This window comes from Gavia stellata, chromosome 6 (assembly GCF_030936135.1).
Source record: "Gavia stellata isolate bGavSte3 chromosome 6, bGavSte3.hap2, whole genome shotgun sequence".
NCBI classification, from domain to species: domain Eukaryota; kingdom Metazoa; phylum Chordata; class Aves; order Gaviiformes; family Gaviidae; genus Gavia; species Gavia stellata.
The window spans coordinates 28,954,408-28,972,287 of NC_082599.1; the positions used below are offsets into that span (position 1 = coordinate 28,954,408).

Sequence of the window (17,880 nt, forward strand, 5' to 3'; positions counted from 1 at the left end):
TCACCTTAAGAAGCAGCTCGTGTTTATTTGATATTGCACTTCTTGATAATCTGACAAGTGCGCTTTAGCCAACAGATGTCAGCAGATTTAATGGGTGAAAACTGTACCAGTAAGTGTATTAAAATAAACTACCAAAAATGAGAGCTGTCTTTAGATTATAAACTAAGATTTTTCTATTGCTGTGTGTTCTTTTTCTTTTGTTTTTCTTTATAGTCCTATTTCTCCCTCAGATACTTAATAGCTATTGCCTTCTACGTAAGGAGCTTGTTATATGTTTTCTAGGGCAAGAGAGAATCCCCCAAGGGATTGCTTAATCCATAATTATCTAATTTATATGTTGTTGTTATAGCCACTCTTAATTATATACCTTGCTGTGATACTTATCATCATAGGACATAGTTTTCTTGCAATGAATTGCAATAGTTCTGTTATGGTTCTTGTGCCCTTTCTTTTCATAATTTACTACTATAAACTGAGAACATAGCAGATAGAAAGCCCATGTTTCCTGAAGTAAATTTAAAATTATCTGTGGTTTTCTGCATATAGATACTGGTGTGCACTGCTTTGGGCAAGTATCTAAATAAATTAGAAAAATATTTTTATACCTGAATTGGCAGATAATATTCTCATTAAATTGATCCTTTGTAAAGCTGCTATGTAAGGGTTCTGAATAGATGTAAATAACAGTTTCCTAGGCATGTGTTTAGGAGTCATATTAGTCAATTGGGAAGACAGAAATAATATGACATATAAAATATCAAGGAAGAGATAATGGGAGTTGTGAATGCACAGAGTAGGGGAAAAATTAATTTAATTTTCTTTTTACTCATCTAGACAAGTTAGCAATTATTGCTGAAGTTTATAGACTTTCAAGATATTCTTTTTCCTTTTTTAAAAAAAAAAAAAATTAATTGGTTCTCCCAACCTATTATTGCCCAGATTTCACTAAAACTTGGCTGTCTGGATTATTTTTAGAAGTTACTGGAAAAGGAGCTATTACTGATCGTGTCTCTGTTCAGTCACCCAACTCTTCGTTTATGGTTCAGAGGGTCCCATATTTAAAATCTTGAGAAGGGTGTTCTGGGCTAAATTTACTGCATCATTTTAAATTCCCTACATTTGCTTTAGAGATGGTGGTTTATATTTCAAAATTATTGGCCAATATTTGTGATTAGTTTGCTTCATTTTGACAAAATATAGTGTCTATAGAAAATGTTGCTGCTTAGATTGGCTTTTTTTTTTAAGCTCTCATAAACTAGATTCTAGTCATGGCCTGGTTAGATTAATTGCTTGTCATATGTCATATTAACTCCAAGATCTTATTTTTCACCTATAAAGCCCTTAAAGCATGTTGGTCCATATTTCCTCTCTACTTAATTGGGTATGTAAGCAATAATCACTTAATGAAATTATCCACTCTTAGAAGGGACTGGAATAAGTCTGCAGCAGGTTGTCAAGCATGTACTTTTCCCTGAATGCTGGTACCATCAGAAGAAAGATCTTATGTTTTACTCAACTATTGTGTATGATCATAAGCTATAGAAGTGAAGTTTTAACATTACCTTTAAAGAAGGATGACTCGTTTTCAGTGTTGGCAGCTACAATGGACATCATCTTTCTTAGCTCCTTCCATCCTTTGCATGTATAGTAAATAGCTGGCAGTTCTTTCAGGGATCCGTGCGCAGCCACAGATCGGAAGTGCGTATGAAGCAGAGCTGCCATATGATAAGAAGGGCACAGTCTATGGTTGTGATCTTACTAAGAATGAAGGTAAATAGCCCAGTCAGCTAAAAAAATCAACTATTGCATATTACAACTATTACTATGCAATAGCATAATTACTTTATAAAGCTTCACTATATTGTAATGTTCATATTGCTATCTGTTTGATAATTGACCAAAATATTTCAGAGGTCTTTTCATATTAGGAAGACCTTCAGAACATGTGGCCCAGTGGACTTCTGTCTGCCCTCAACAGCTGGGCAACATGGAGGGGGGAGGGTGTATGTACATATTATATATAAATATATTAGGTATACGTACATACACATGTGCTTCTGCATGTCAGAAAGGATAAGTTGCTACAGCCTTACAAACAACATTTTATAAACTGATTTGTGTGACCTGTTGACCCCAGGTCAACCAGCATGACCTGGGGCTGTCTTGTAAGACTATCACCTTGTAGGGTTTTTCTCAATTCTAAAAGTGAATAGTTAGACTTTTTGTCTGTGTATCGTTGATACACAGCTGGGGTTATTTCAGATACTTAGTAATCATAGTAACGTCAAGAATGCTATGTCAATTGTCTTTTTCTTAAAGGGAACTATTATATTTTTAGATATAGGTAACCGGAGTGGGAATTGAGAGATGTGAATTAACGTGGTTTTCACCAGCTTCCTCTCTGAACTTAAAACCCAGTTCATTTTCAAAAAAGCAATGCAGCTCTCTCTTATAAAGTGTTTTTCTATAGCACTTTGCAAGCGTGAAACACTGTTCAACCCTTTGTTTAACTTCAGTTGAGATTTCGTTACAACAAGACCTGAGGAAGCCTTACAGTCTTTTCAGATGGGACTTGACTGTTCTGTCTGGCCGGCAAATACACGTAAACACAACAAATGGATTGGAGCATCCCTCCCTCCCACAGCCCTGCCTGTGGAGTCTGGAGTCAGTGCTGTGGTCAATCTGTATGATTGGCAAGGTTTGAGCAACAGAAGACAAAACCACCTCCTGTAGGGAAAGAATAGCACACGAGCATGGTATATTTTCATTGTTCAGTGCCTATAGATAGCAATATACATACCCACATGTAAAAAGTTCATAAAATAGTAAAATTGGCCTGATTGGCAAATAGTGACCAAGGCACATGTATCCAGAAGCACAATTTGCATACCTCCCTATTTAGTTTGGGCAGACACTCACTATACGCTTGACTTAATTGCATGCTTATTCAGTTATATTGGATGGTTATTTGTAGCAGGAGATGCTCAAATTGGGTGCCCAGATGTTCCCCTCACATTTTTTAGCCTGCCTTTAATTTTTGTGATCTTCTGACTGGCTTAATCCCCAGATAAAACTACTGATTATCCTGTATCTCTTGCCCAAACACATGCAGTTGGACTAAAAGCCAGTAATGCTGGTTCACTTTGCTACTGTCAACAAATTGATTGGTCAGTCATCCTGCCTCTGGGAGCAACCTTTCTGGGCTTTCCAAATATTAAAATTGATCTAAAATGCAATGTACATCCTACATGACTTGATAAGACTGAGTGCTAATACAGCCTGATGGAACAGTGAGATTTACAACATAATGCATTAGCATAAAATGGTGGCTGAAAGACTAGTATAGGGCAGCATATTAATAATTACTCTAAACACCAAGTAAGGAAAATAAGAATGTTTTTAGGTTAGTTTCACTGCCGCTTTCAGGGGAAAAAACCCCAAAAAACCCGGACAGCAGTGGGCAGTCCATTTTAATGGAAAGGAAATATGATATGAAAACTGTTCCGTTTCAGTCCAAAGTGCTAATATTGATAAGACAGGAATATGTTTTTCTGTACTTTCCATCATTGTGGTTTGATCCTTTTACCAGCTAATGCTGTAATTTCTGCCTTAAAACAATCCCCAAAACTTCACTACTCCTCAGTTGTATCAGACTTGTGAAAGACTGTGCATTGGGTAGCTCATAGTCAAATTTTGTTCTAAAGCACTTTTTAAAAATACAAAATAAAATGGAAATTATTTGTTTGCAAATTTCTGTGCTTCCACAGTATTACAAATTTTAAGAATACTTTTCTAGGGTTGTAATGCAATTAGTAGACCTGCTTGATAAAAACAAATTATTTTAAAAGCCAAAGTGGTACCCTTCTTCCTTTTCATTACGGTCCAATTATCTTCCTTCCATAGAGAACCAGGAGGCTGAAAGAGGCCACCTTGATTGAATGAGATGGCCAATATTTGTTTCCTTTTATTTGTTTAAGTAATTATTTGGTCCTTTACTGCTTTAAGAGTCATAGTGCTTTTATTTCTGCATCTCAAAAGCCTAAGCAGTAGGTGCTGAGGACAACTCAGTCTTGTTACTGTTTGTAGATTGAAGCTTTATAGACTCTGACTCCTGGTAAGCTGTTTGCTGAAGGTGCTGTTGACAAGTGCTCCTGCTACACACTGTATATTCAGGAACTTAAAGTCAAATATCCATCCTTCCTTTCTCTCACTGACTTGAATCTCTATGGAGAAGGCAGGTGGGAAGTTGTGTTAGGAGATACTTGCCTAATACACTTTTTCAGCATTAGAATATTTTAAATTTGTAAATAGGACATATTGCTAGTCTTGCCACATGCTTGGATTTTAAGCAGCACAATAAAAACCTCAGAATAAAGCACTTAGTACAGCAATTTTTATTCACACACTGTCTGAGAATCTATTTACGTTCTTCAAGACTGAGGAGAGAGACCGTTGGGAAGATCCAGGGGTTTAGTTACCTAACAAAACTCCTGAAAGCATGGCTTGGCTGAGGACACTGTTCGCAGGTATCACTGGAGGAAGCTTCACCTGGGTTCAGACTAGTAATTCTTTCCTGTTCACTTTACTTAATTAGCTTTTCTTCTGAAAACCAAACCCAAGATAATTTCCTTTTCCTTTCCTCTTACTGTACATGGAAATCCTTATCCCTCTGTCCTTTTTCTCTCACTGATATTAACGTTCTAGGGAGGCATTTCACAGATGTTGCTGACTACCTCAGTTACTCAAGGAGAGATGTCCTTTTCTTACTGTTTCAAGAACTTCTGATTTATGCAGCTTTTCCCAGTTATTCCAATTTGCTGAAAAGTTTATTGACTTTATGTGAAACCATGTTTGGTAAATATTTTCTTACTAGTCTTTAATTGTCTAAGTTCTTTTCTTAACTAGACAGCTTCCTTTCTCATTCAAGTCCTTGGCTTTTCATACACTTAGTAGAATAATGAGAGAATGCAGTATTATCCCTGTTTTCTAGAGGTTCTGCTCCATGGACATCTACCGTCTCAGAGAAACTGTAATCTTTTTCCTGCCATAGCAGGTTACCATGTTGGAGCTTCTACAATAGCAGAGGTTGGGAAAAAGAGGTAGAGACATGGAGGCAGAGACCCAGTTTGTCTAAGCTATTCCTATTCAGGACGTCAGCTTCCCAAAAAGTCTTCAGGATATTTTTTTTGCTTGGAGCAGTAGAGAGAAACTCAAATCTTGTCACTAACTACATCGACCAAATGTAGCTGCTAAATTAAAATGAATTATTTAAATACTGTTTATTTCAATATGCAATTGAAGATTTATATAAAATTAATTTCTTAGTATATTCTCTGGCTATATTGAAAAGTTAAAATACAGTCTTTCTTCCTGATTCCACCTCTGTTAAAAGAGTATTTTGTAGGGGTGTGTGTAACATTTGCATCCTAGTTATTTAAAAATTATTGCCCCACATACAGAGAACTCATTCATAGTTCAAAGTTGCTTCAATAGATAACTGAATTTTAATAGTTAATATCTAGTTTTGTATTACATCAGAAATGAAGGTAGCAGCAAAATAAATGTGAGTACTTTGTGCTTTTGGATGACACTGAAGTTACAGAACAAATCCATTATCAGCATTTATCAGACTTCTCTATTCATTTTGCAATATATTGACTTGTCCTTCATTTCTGATTTGTGGCTGTGGAATGCACTGCTGGATGTTTAGAGCTGCCTGCATTTTCAATTACAGTTCTTTGGGCTTGCTGTTTACTTACTATAGTGATTTTCATGAACTTTTTAATCTTGCAGCATACATGCTACAGAAAAAAGAAAAAAAAAGATCTGGCCTAGTTAGTAACATTTCCTGGCACTGGCAGAAGCACAACGTGCTGAATATTGTTCATGTTGCTTATTATAATATATGAGATCTTTGTTATGAGTAGGTTGCATAGTACTTTGAAGGAACAGAGGAACTAGATAAACTGTTCCTTACTTGAACCCACATCTGTCTCTTTCTTCTAAGATAATTCTTATCAAAATTTTCATGTTGCAGCGGGGAACGCTGTCCAAAATTCACCTGTTAGGACAGTACCCTGAGCTCAGGGGCCTCCAGAGAGGCACAGGGAGGCAGCAAGAACAGGAACCCTGCTACTGAGGGAACATAAATGCTCATACAGCTCTTCAATTATTGGATTCAAAAGTGCTAAAATTGGTTGAGATAGAATGAAAGATAAGAGTATAATTATTGTAGTTATGGTGGGAAATTAAGACTTAGCATTTTTAATAAAGATTTAGAATCCTTTTCTGCTTCCTTCTTATTTCTGCTTTCTCTTAGTTCTGCAGTCTTCATGTTGCATCTTATCCCTGTTTGTTCACAATTTTATAGTTTCTCATTATAGGTGCCCACCTTTGAGACGTTATGGTTCTCTGTCTTTAAACAATTATTGAATGAAATAATTAAATAATAGGAAGTAGGAATTGGGAATAAAAACAACGTTTTACAATTTCGGTTATGTTAAGTTCAATATATTTGCTAAATTTATCTCCAGTCCCCCTGCAAATATTTCCTGTGCCCAATTGTTAATATAGTGGATCGAGTAAAAACAGAACCATAATCTTGTTCTGGTTTGAGTTTGCGAAATTGTTAACGAAGAAAACCAATTTTTTTTCTTCTAGGATGAACGAACTAGATAGGTGGTTTAGACACTAGATATGCAGTCTTTTGTGGTACTTAAGAATACTTTTCAGGATAGAATTACGTTCTGTAAGTGTTTCATAAATAAAACTCACAGGCATCTCTAGTATTCACTGGGATAATTAAACTAGCACACTTTAACCATGGAACATTCGGAGTATCCAGAGTTCAAAAGGCAACCTTGCAATTCTTCCCCTCTGCAGAGATTAACAGTTTTAGCTGTTTGAGAGAGCAAGGAGCATGTACTAATACAGAAAGTTAATTCTGCATTTAAAATATCCAATTGTTCCTATGTTAGAGAAAAAGCTAGTTCTAAATAATTACACTTTTCTAATTGCTTTAATGCTAATAAGGATGTACAAATGTACATCATTATTGATACTGAAAGTGTGGTTTAGCAAAGATTCCCCTACTGTTCTTTGCAGGCCAGGATACTCTGTGGGGAGCTTTGCTATAATAATAAAAAGCTGTAGAATGTCAGAGGTACTTTTCAATGTTTCTTTAGAATTTTTTTCTTTAAGATTTCAGAAACATTAACCTGACCTTGATTTCGTTCTAGTCTAAGAAACAGCTGAAAAGCATGCTTTAAAGAGGAAAATGAAAAAGTATGTCACAAATCAGTAAAAATATTCTTAAATGCTTGTTTTAAAATCTGGTTATGTTTTACTCTGAACAGCAATACTGATAAATGGAGAAAAAACATGCTGCCAGCTAATCACACAAAATTTGTACAGGTAGCAGGAGCTCTTTAAGAAAGACAAATCACTGCTGTATTACAGAATGAGAGTCATAAGAAGCTGGGAAACAAGAGCCCAAAGCAAATGGGAAAGCTGATTTCCATTGACAGCCATTCTTGCTTCTAAAAGCCTCTCCAAGGACTCGATCTTAGCCTGAAGCTTTCATCGTGGAAGTCTGCCGTATTGCAACCACTGGCAACACCAATCTTATACTAGTATTACAATCCCATTCACTGCATTTCTGTTAAGAAAGAAAGAAAGGGACCAGAAGCCATTTGGACACAGCAACGAGCTACTGCAGGTTCTCCAGCACTACTTCTTCCATCTACTTTTGTTCTCCCAGATAGAAATAACTTTTTTCTTGAGTCCCTGGAGGGGATGCTGACTAAACTTTTGAGCAAGCCTCAAAAGAATAGCAGCTCTTATGATTCACGTGAGGTTTTCTGAACCATCTCAGGGGCATCTGTATCGTGATTCTCCGGGTGGGTTTCTTCCCTTCTTACAGTTCTGTAAGGATATAGGTCACATACTTAGTGGTGGTTTGGGTTGGGTTTTTTGTGACATTTAAAAACTATCATGTCATGTACACTTTTTCCCCCTCCAGCAAGGTTTTACTGATCCTTTTCTCCTAGCTTCGATTTTTTAATACAAAGTGCTAAACATTCAGAGTGCCTTGAGAGTAATTTTTCCTTTCCCCTCTGTTCCTCTTTGTCATTACTGTTCTTATTTGAAAAGTGAATCGTTGTCATCAATGGAGATGCTCACTCTGCAATTCCTACAAATTTTGTAAAAAGGCCCAGTGAATACCCTAAAAAGCATCAACTGAAACACAATTGGAAGAACAATCCCCTAAGATGATTTCCATTTCTAGATACGTTGGAAATAACTGCATAATGCTAAATAAATTCTGAGATACATTATAATACACTATATGCTGTAATACCACAAAATTGCCTGAAATAAACATAATATTTCTGTATCAACAGTAGTGTTGTAGGTCTCTGTTATAATTATGATATTGCTGGATATTTACTAAATATTCTGGAAGATTGAATGTACTGTTTGCTTCTCAAGGCTGCCTTTTTAAGGAAAATGGGTCTGCTTTTGGAAAAAAAAAAAGTTTTTTTTTACAGAAAGTACAAATATTTTTAAATGAATGATTTTTTGTTAGAAAACCTTGTTCAATAGTTTAGATGGTAATCATGCTAGCACTGATCTTTGATTGTCCTTCAGAGCACTGTAAATCCAGCTCCTCAGTACATTGTAAACTATGCATTTTTTCTTCCTTACGAGACTCTTGGCAGCCTTTATGGTTAGCACACAGAGATGCAGCAAATTAGATGGTTTTAAAGGCAGCTGAGAAATATTTAAAAAAAAAAAGAGCAAAAAGGAAGAATTTACTTTAGAGGATAATTTTATACTTTGTTAGTTTTGAAACAACATACAACACCCTTGCCATCAGAGCGCAATTAGTATCTGGTGGCCAGCTATCATATATGTTTACATACTGTTTCTTTTATCCCTGTTCACTTGGATTGCAAACCAAGAATGAAGAAAACACTTTGCTTATTTGAATTACATTTGATTACCATACCTTCTGTAATTCTGATTTTTTGACTCCCTGGTGTTGGGTGAAAAGTAAATTGTTTGGTGATCTTCTAAGTGCATTCAATTAATATTTCTCATAGCAGGATTGTCTGTCATAGCATTTGGCAGTGCTTTGTTTAGCTAATGTCCAGAGAATATGGTCTGATCAGATTGTATTCTGGATAAATAAGTTAGCCATTTAAGTAGAAACCAGTGTGACTAATGTGGGATATCGAATTCTCTAGGACTTGCAGTTCTATATATGCTTGAAGAATGCATGTGTGAAAACATAAGCTATTTCATAACCTTGACTTCGATTGCATCACATAGCTTTGTGCTGGTGCGTTGTAGCCAGCTTGGGTGATCTCAGCACTGATGGGTGATGGATGTTCTCTACTAGAGTGTCCAGTTCTCCATTACATTACCACAGTCACTATGAAAGCCTGCTGGTCAGGTTGGCTTCATCAAGGTCTTTTCACTGATGTGGATTCTCCAGCATATGAGTGAAATATGTCTTAGCCAATTTAAAGGATGTTTTTATGATTTGGAAGCACAAAAATATGTCTAGCTTGATGAGATCTTGCACATGAGGTCAATATCTAAATACCACTGCAAGAGCGCTCAGAAACAATTCTGCATAGCAAAGGGCAATGATTGCCTGTAATGACTGCACTAGGCAGAACTGAAAAATTACTTCTTACAACTTGAATTGTTCAGGACAGGAACCTTTTTCTTTGTATGTAGATACCTAATAGATAATATAGTATATGCCATAATGCATATGACACACTTTTTACTAGATAAAGTGATGGGCTCCACAATATTTAAGGAGTTAAACTGCAAACGTGACAGAGTTTTCCAGCAGCCTATTGTCAGTTACCTTTCCAGGTTAACTTTGGCCAGTGTTTTTCTACCACATTTGGGTTTTGCATACTGCATTAAAGAATCATCCTTCCTGGGTTGTGTATTTTTCCCATTGCATAGTTTGTTGGGATGTCAGTCCAATAATAGTAACATAAAATGTGACTTGCTGTAAATGAAAAAGTGAATGTGAACATTTAAAGATAGTGAAAAATAGCCATTTTCATGGGAGAGACAGTGGTGCTTTATGTGTGAAACTGAAATAGGAAATCTCGAGTCCTTTTCTCATTGATGCTGTAAACTGATCTTGTCATATTGGACCCAAGACCTTCTCGTGGTGGGTTGGGTAGACTGGGACCCAAAGACCATTGGATCTGAGATCAGATTATGGCATTTGATCTGACACTTTTCTTTGTTCCTGACTTACCTGTACTATGTTGCTCCCAGGCATTTCAGGCTTTATTTATGATACTGTTTTGACTATTCAGATAGTATCAGAATCTATAGACTGTTAAGAACCTGGCTGACAGTATGTAGAGAATTGAGTATGGTAAAATGATGTTTAACAATAAAATAATTCTAATGTAATTCATCCTTACTTACTGCAGTCTTGCTTTGGAACGTGGAGTGGGACTTGAGAGTAAGAAAAGCTGGTTCTTGCTCTATCATTGTCAATAGATGGTGTCTGCAGTGTGCAGAAAGGGTCTTCTTTTCTGGTGCTGCCCATTTGGCACCCTTCTAACAAATGTAAGGTTTCTGGAGGAAAAAAGAAGGTTTGAGATGCTTTGTGTTCTCTCTGATATTTTTTTTCCCCTCTTTGAAGTTAGTTTTGCCATGTGATAGTCTAATTTGCATTGTAAATTGAGTTCATCCAGCTTGTAGGACAATTAAGATATAAACAGGTGTTCATAAAAGTATAATTTGCCAAACAAAATAAACATTAGATTCTAGGGATTTCTGATTATCATTTGAGCTATGGGAATAGGACAGCGAGTGAGGGATCATTTTTCCCTGGAATGTGGGAGTGGGGGAGGCAGAAGGGTCTTTGAAGATCTTGTTTAATTGATTCCTAGATGTAACCTTTTCCTGTTTTTCATTTGGGGCTTTCTGGCTCTCCTTTCCCCCTCAGAATATGGGACTGATATAATACAAGCAAATAACAGGACCTCAATAAATGCTCCACAGGTTATCTCTTTCAGGAGGGAATGTAACAAATTTATGCAGAGTAGAAATTAAAGGAAGTTTTTAAGTTTACAGCAGCTACAAATTTAAGTCCTTACTTGAAGTATTGGGGTTTTTTTCAGATAAATATCATTAACATAAATAAATGTTCTGTGTGTTTGGCAGTGTTCTTAGCAAAAGAATATGTCTATAGCAGAAGATGTTTATGAACTTTGTTATGGTGCACACCTTGAGCCTATTTGGTCATGACAAGAAGGAAGACTTCCCTCTAAGTGGGAGCTATAGAAGCTAAGATCCCTTTTAAAGTGAGAGCTGCTGATCTTCGACTTGAAGATAACTGTGCTGATTAGAACAGATAAGTACAAGAGGTTTTAGGGTTTTTCTGAACTTACAGACTTATGGTGCTGTTGCCCATGGTTTTTTGCTCAGAGCTTGGAAAGCTGAAGTAGGAGAACTGTGCAGCCTATCTTCCTGACTTCTCTGCTAGCTTTCATATTTTCCCTGTCCTCTAAAGATACCAGAATCAGTAAGGAAAGCCAAAAGAAATCTTCGTTATCAACTCTTGCCTCTGCTGTTGCATGTAGCTTTCTGAAGAGCTGTTAGGAATAGAGAACTGAGAAAAGGAGAGCTAGGGAAAATAAAGAACAAGAAGGAGCATCTGTAAACTGTAGCTGTAGGAATTATGTAGTACAGACATGTCAGTATTACAATAGCTTAGAGAATATTGTTAAAGCAGGAGAAACCCAGCAACATACCCTGTCTGTCTCCGGAAGGCTCTGAAGTGGCCTAGAAGAATAGACAAAGATGGGACTAGTCTTTTCTTTTCGATACCTATAAAATAAAATGTTTTATAGCAATTAGCCAGAAGGTGATCTGAAAGAGAGGGGGGAAAAGTCAAATAGGATTTGTACTGGGAAGTGAATCTCAGCAGCTCAGTAGGAAGGTGCTTTCCTCACTTGCCTCCTTTGGAGCTCATTCGCTCCTCTTCGTTTTTAAAACAGTAGAAGTTTTAGGATAGACACTTAATAAGGTCATATTGGTAGGCCAATATCAAAGCTTGCAAATCTATTGGGTCCAGCATCCTATCTGCTGGCATTTTCCGTAAATCATATTGACTTCTTCGGTATGGCAAGGGTTTTTTATTTCCTTGTTGGGTTTGATTCAGGGTATTTTGTTCGGGTTTTAAGTTTTGTTAACTGTGTTTTTCTATAAAGCATGTATTTGGCAGTGCATATATTGACATATATAATAGACCTCACCAGCCAGTCATGCAATTCCATTTCAAATTGGAAAGCAACATCAGTAATACTTTGAAATAACTGGGATAGGAGTGTTTTTTAATCATCAGTGTCATGCCTTTGTTGGACAATTTTTGAAAAGGCACAGGGCAAACAAAAGATGGAGCTTCACCAGTTTATGAAAGGAATTACATAAAGTAATTTACCCTAAGCAAGCCTGGACATAATGACAAAAAGTCCCACCAGCCTTATGGGTTTCATAAATGCAGAGTAACATTAGGTGGAGAAATCCCACTAGCCATTCAAAAAAATCTATTGTTTTAGCCTTAATTCAAGTCAGCCTGACCCAAAGGATTACATGGACATGTATTAAGAATTGCGAGTTTAGATCTACCTGAACCAAACTGTGAAACTGTTTTTATTTATTTTTTTTATTTTTTTTTCATTTATTAGTAGTTCATGTGGTTCTAAGTACAAAGCCTGATTAGCTGCCTGATTTGTAGTGTCTAAATTTCTGTTCTTCTGTTCTCTTTAGATAAATACAGGGCACCGATCGCAGTTGACTGTATCAAGTGCAGAGGTGGGAAATGAAAGGAGTCAAAATTTGGAAAGCAGCCCTTTCATGTCAGATCTTCTGAGTGACGTACCCTTTGCCCTAGCACCACATGTGTTAGCAGTACAGGGCACCCATAATGACGTTCCTGACCGATTGCTCACCTACGACATCAATGATAATTTATCAAGATTCTGGTATGACTTTACACTTGAAAATTCAGTGCTTTGTGATCCATAATGTTTTCTTTATTTTTTCTGTCGGTGTCAAGGAACAAGTCTTAAGGTGAAGATAAAGACTTATTTTAAGTGACTTAATATTTTGAGGGCCTGCCACTGGTATATCAGATGCATTGTATCAAAAGGATTATTATTCACAACTGTGTTATATTTCTTAGCTTTAAGTGAACTGTAACTTACTATGTTAAATATTCTATTTATCTCCAAAAAAACCAAGCAAAACTGTTTCAGCCTGACTAGGAGACTGGCTATTGCTATCTACTTCCAGTAGGTAGGCTGCAGACGTAAGCATTGCATAGCTTTAAGGTGAAGTCTACACAGGACTGCACTGTTTTGTTATTTCACTCAGATACTAAACACATAGATCCTGTTACATGTATTTCTTTTAAGATCACCTCTGATTTTCTGCAGATAGAAACCAGTATTAACGCTAAAGCAATGCTGCTTTGCACTACTGGACAGACAACTTTCCAGTTAAACCGAGTTTTAAAACTCGGCGTTAATTATGAGTGCTTAAATAATTATGAAGACTTAATAGAATTGGTTAAACTTACAATTTCAAAGTGGAAATCAGTTGCTCTGCTCCCTTTCCAGTAGATGGTATTTTTGTCCATCTCATTTTGTGCCTGGAGAAGTCCTCCCTGCCTGCCTGTTGGCTGCTGTTTGTTCTCATTACCACATGTGTTCCTGATTTATACATAGATCAGCTTTTCCATTTTAACCTCTTTGCCCTCTGAAGAAGGAAATCTCAGGACACGTACTTTTAATGGTCACACCCTTCTTTTTTTAATTTGTGTGCCAGAGATACAGATGGCAATGTTTAACAACAGGAAAACATTACATTGTTTCTTATCCAGCTAAATTAAATGGCTAAGTACCTAAACATGCGTCCTAACAGACCACTGTGTCCCCGCTCACAAGCTTCGAGTATGTTTTTCCCGACTAAAACCAGAGCTGCTGTTGCATGAGCAACAGTTTTCTGATGTAACATCATGACTTGTGATGAATAATGATCTGTGTCACACAAAAGACTACACTTCTTTTCTCTCTTGGGGTAGAATATTTATATTGTGCCAAATGTTAGTGGATATTTTCATATATTTTCTGTGCTCTGTGATAGCTTAAAATACACATATTTTCAGACTTGTGTCCTCTTACAGCATTTGAGATAAATACTGTAAATGATGGAGAAATTACATTGTGAATACATCTTAGGTTGTTAAATAGTCGTATTTTAGATTTTTTTGAATGTATGTATTTAGTATTTTTGACAGCTATGTTCATAAATGTTTTGAAGTTACTGTTTCAGGGAAAGTATCTGTGCTGCACTCCAATTAAAAAAATGCTAAATAATTGTGAGTTATTTTTTATGCGTGAGAGTAATTGCTCAGCCTCACTTGTATTGTTTACTATAGCTGTGACCATTCAGACTTCATGGGAGCTTGAACTTGGAAATTCATTTTGGAAGTCTTTTCAGTATGATTTAAAAATCGGGGTCCTTCTAATCAAATATATCACACTTTCATCTGATGTATTCTGTGTACAGCGTTGGTGACTTGCGGTGGTTTAGATGGCATCCATGACACTGCTCTGAGGATAGTACAGCAGTGAGCTGGGAAGTATTCGGACCTCTTAGAAGGAAGAATTAATTTTACCAAGTTGTTTAGAACTGTTTTGTGTGCTGAATTTTCTAGTTAACATGTACCTGAAGCACTAGATTTATTTTTCATGATTGTTTTATATTTAATCATTAAAAAATTAACCATCCTGCAAATAGCATGTTTCCATTCAAGTTGTCCATTTAGAATCTGAAATGTTTCTGCAGCTCAGCTAGTCTAGAAGCAGAACTGCAAAACACTGTTGAAGAACCAACAAACTCACGATACTTGTTCTTTCCTTGCTAGCTGACTTAGCATATAATTTTTTGGCATTCATTTTTTTGTTTAAAGATAGATTATTTATCTAAAATAAACACATCTTGTCAGAATCATGCTCTGTTACACACACAAGCCAATACGCTGTCCTTTCAAAAGAAAAGAAGAGGCAAAGGAGGGTGGGGAGGAGGTTGTATTCATGTATGATGAGAAATATGGATGGTAGGTTAAACATCTGGCTGCATCCTTAACCATATTCAGTAAAGGGTAAAGTTTACACCTAGCAAGAGTAGTAGTAATGAGCACTAGGAATGTGTCTCCTGACTGCCCTCTCTTTAGCAAGGGCTGGGGCTCAAAGCTCTCCCTTGCTTGACATCATCCATAAAAAGTGGATTGGAGCCTAATGGTATCCAGACAGCAAAGGTGAATTTATTCCCACTGTGATAAGAAAAAAATACACTTAAACTGTTATAAATCAGTAAGATTTATGGATATTAGTGTTTGCCCACTAATAACGTGAAGGTGGCACAAAATCTCCAGAAAATCAAAGATTTCAAAGAGTCTTAGCTCATATAAAAATGTGAATTGCTTGTGTAAGATATGTTTAGCATCACACGCTAAGTGATTGTTGCATAGAATATATGTGTATCTGTCACTGTCAACAAATACTGGATGGTTCTATATATTGTCATTCAAATATTTGTCCACCAATGATGGAATTTTATTAATTTTTAAAAAATAAAAACTTAAAATATAATTAATATTGATATCAAAATAGTAAACCACCCTGTCTGTTCTTTCTGTATATTCTCTATATAAAAATGAGAAACTGAATAGAGCTGTTTGCCTTGTGTTATGTGTATGTATGTAAATTGTTTAGGCAGAACTGAAAGTTAATTTTGTAGCTGATGTTACTAACGTCAGAATTAAGACAGGTTGTCAACTCCAGAACTAATAATGAAAGGCTGAGGTGTGATCCTGGGCCAGTGAAGTGCTGTAAATGGGAGCTTTGTCACTGCCATTAGTGGACATATTAGTAGGCCTGCACTCCTTTACTGAATAGTTTATTTAGAGTTACTTTGGTTCATGGGAGATTCTGAGTTTCATTTGCAGTTCTCTATGTTTTACTTGCAAGAGATGTACTCTGCCTTGTGTGATAGCTTCCTTACGGAACTTTCTAATACAAACATAACAAGACACTTCTTATTTCCTCTGGAAAAGTTGTAAATACAGGCTCTGGAAAAGTCTAATGTTGAACGTAGGGAAAGGGGAGCGAAGCCCACATGTTCAAAGGTAAATGAAAGAATAATTGCATCCAGAGCAGCCCGACAGAGGGCTGACTGGGAGCTGGTCCCTACAGACAGCTGGTGACAAACTCAGAAGTGCAATCAGACAACGCTGTGTCTGGCAGGTCAGTCAAGTAGGTGGTTACAGATCCAGTTTCTGGTGCTTTCTGTAAGGTATGATCCAAACCCTGATACTACAGTACTGCAGCTGGCAAATACACACTTGCGTGATCACAGAGAAGAGGTTTTGACCCTAGAGTAAATAAAGTAAAAAGGCAGAGAGCATATTCACTGTGGTAATTACAGTATCTCAAAATAACACAGAGTTTATTGCATTTTTAGCTGGAGAACCTCTTATGTTGATAAAAGCACTAAAGCAGCCTCCTGGGCAAGATGAGTGGGTTGTTTTGAACAATAGCGTAAAACTTGCGCTTGAGAAACCGCTCTCCTGTCCTCCCCACCACCACCCTTTTGTTATGACACGATAATTCATCTTGCTTTGGGTTTTCTCTCTCAGCCTAGTGAGTATGGAGAGGAACCAGAAGTGCAACTCATTAGGAGTAAGTCCTTCCCTTCTTAGGTAACTGCAACTCTTCTACTGATGACAGGGCTATTCCAGATTAACTGGATTTTCTTTTGAAGCCACAGAATGTCTGTTACAGCAACAAAGAGGCAGAAAATCCTCCTTAAAATCCAAAAGTAGACTTCTGTTTAGTGCCGTAGGAAGAAGAAGGTTTAATAAGCCAAGTTGGGTTTGTTCAGCCCATCTGCTATGCTGCACCTCTTCATCAGTGTTAAGCTTGCCATTCTGTAACAAGCTTGCAATGTTGGAAGTAGGTACATTAGGCCTGATTTCTTCCCATCAATATGTCAAATTCCTTAAACTAAGGGAAAGTATTAATCTGCCTGTATCCTCCATTGAGATCTTGTTCTGTCTTTACCAGTTAGATATTTATATCCTTTGATTCTCCTAGAGAACTACCTCCCTCTTTTCAACATCTTTCACAGAGATGAGACCACAGGAGAGAGACCTGGGCTTCATTCCGCAAAAGGGATCTGTTCCCACAGACACTTTCTTAGCCTGCCTGCTGTCTGAATTGCAACCATCCAAAAGAAGAGATCTAAGTATTTGTGCTTACTGGAAAGGGAGAAGAGTCGCCTTGTTCCTATTGTGTTGACAGTCATTTAAACTTGAAAGCATTACTGCCCATAGAATGAACCTGAGATTTTTGACAATTCAGAATTTCATCAGTTTCAGATGCCAGGAGTTAAAGAATAAATTTGATCTTGTAGGCATGGTATCTCACTGTCTGTTTAGTTCTGGAGCACAAATTTTAGGTTCTGTGTACTGGTACGTGAAGTTTTTCTTTGCGCTCTATGATGCTAACGAGTAAGACTGTTTTAATTCTCATATATATGCTGCTGGGCCAGCTGAATGATCTAAAAAGCAGTAAGATCCAAAGCACTACTTTGACCTCTGTGGATGCAGTCCCTCGTAAGACAACTCTGTATGCAGAATTTTTTTCACCCATGTATAAATGGTTTTAAGCATTCAGTAAAACACCTGAAAATAACAATTTAACCTTTATTTTCTGAAACGTATTAATGGAAAGCTTTTCTACCTTTATGGTGAGTGCAACAGAT

General features: G+C 36.8%; 1 protein-coding gene across 1 annotated transcript in view; it reads left to right on the forward strand.

The window, feature by feature from the left end:
• The window catches only part of UMAD1 (UBAP1-MVB12-associated (UMA) domain containing 1), a 74,249-nt gene extending 59,792 nt beyond the window's left edge, over positions 1-14,457 (forward strand). The window contains exon 3 of the mRNA XM_059818954.1: positions 12,820-14,457. Coding sequence (XP_059674937.1) covers positions 12,820-13,077 — 258 coding nt within the window. The 3' untranslated portion in view covers positions 13,078-14,457. The remainder of the gene's footprint in view (positions 1-12,819) is intronic.
• The last annotated feature ends 3,423 nt before the right edge of the window (positions 14,458-17,880 follow it).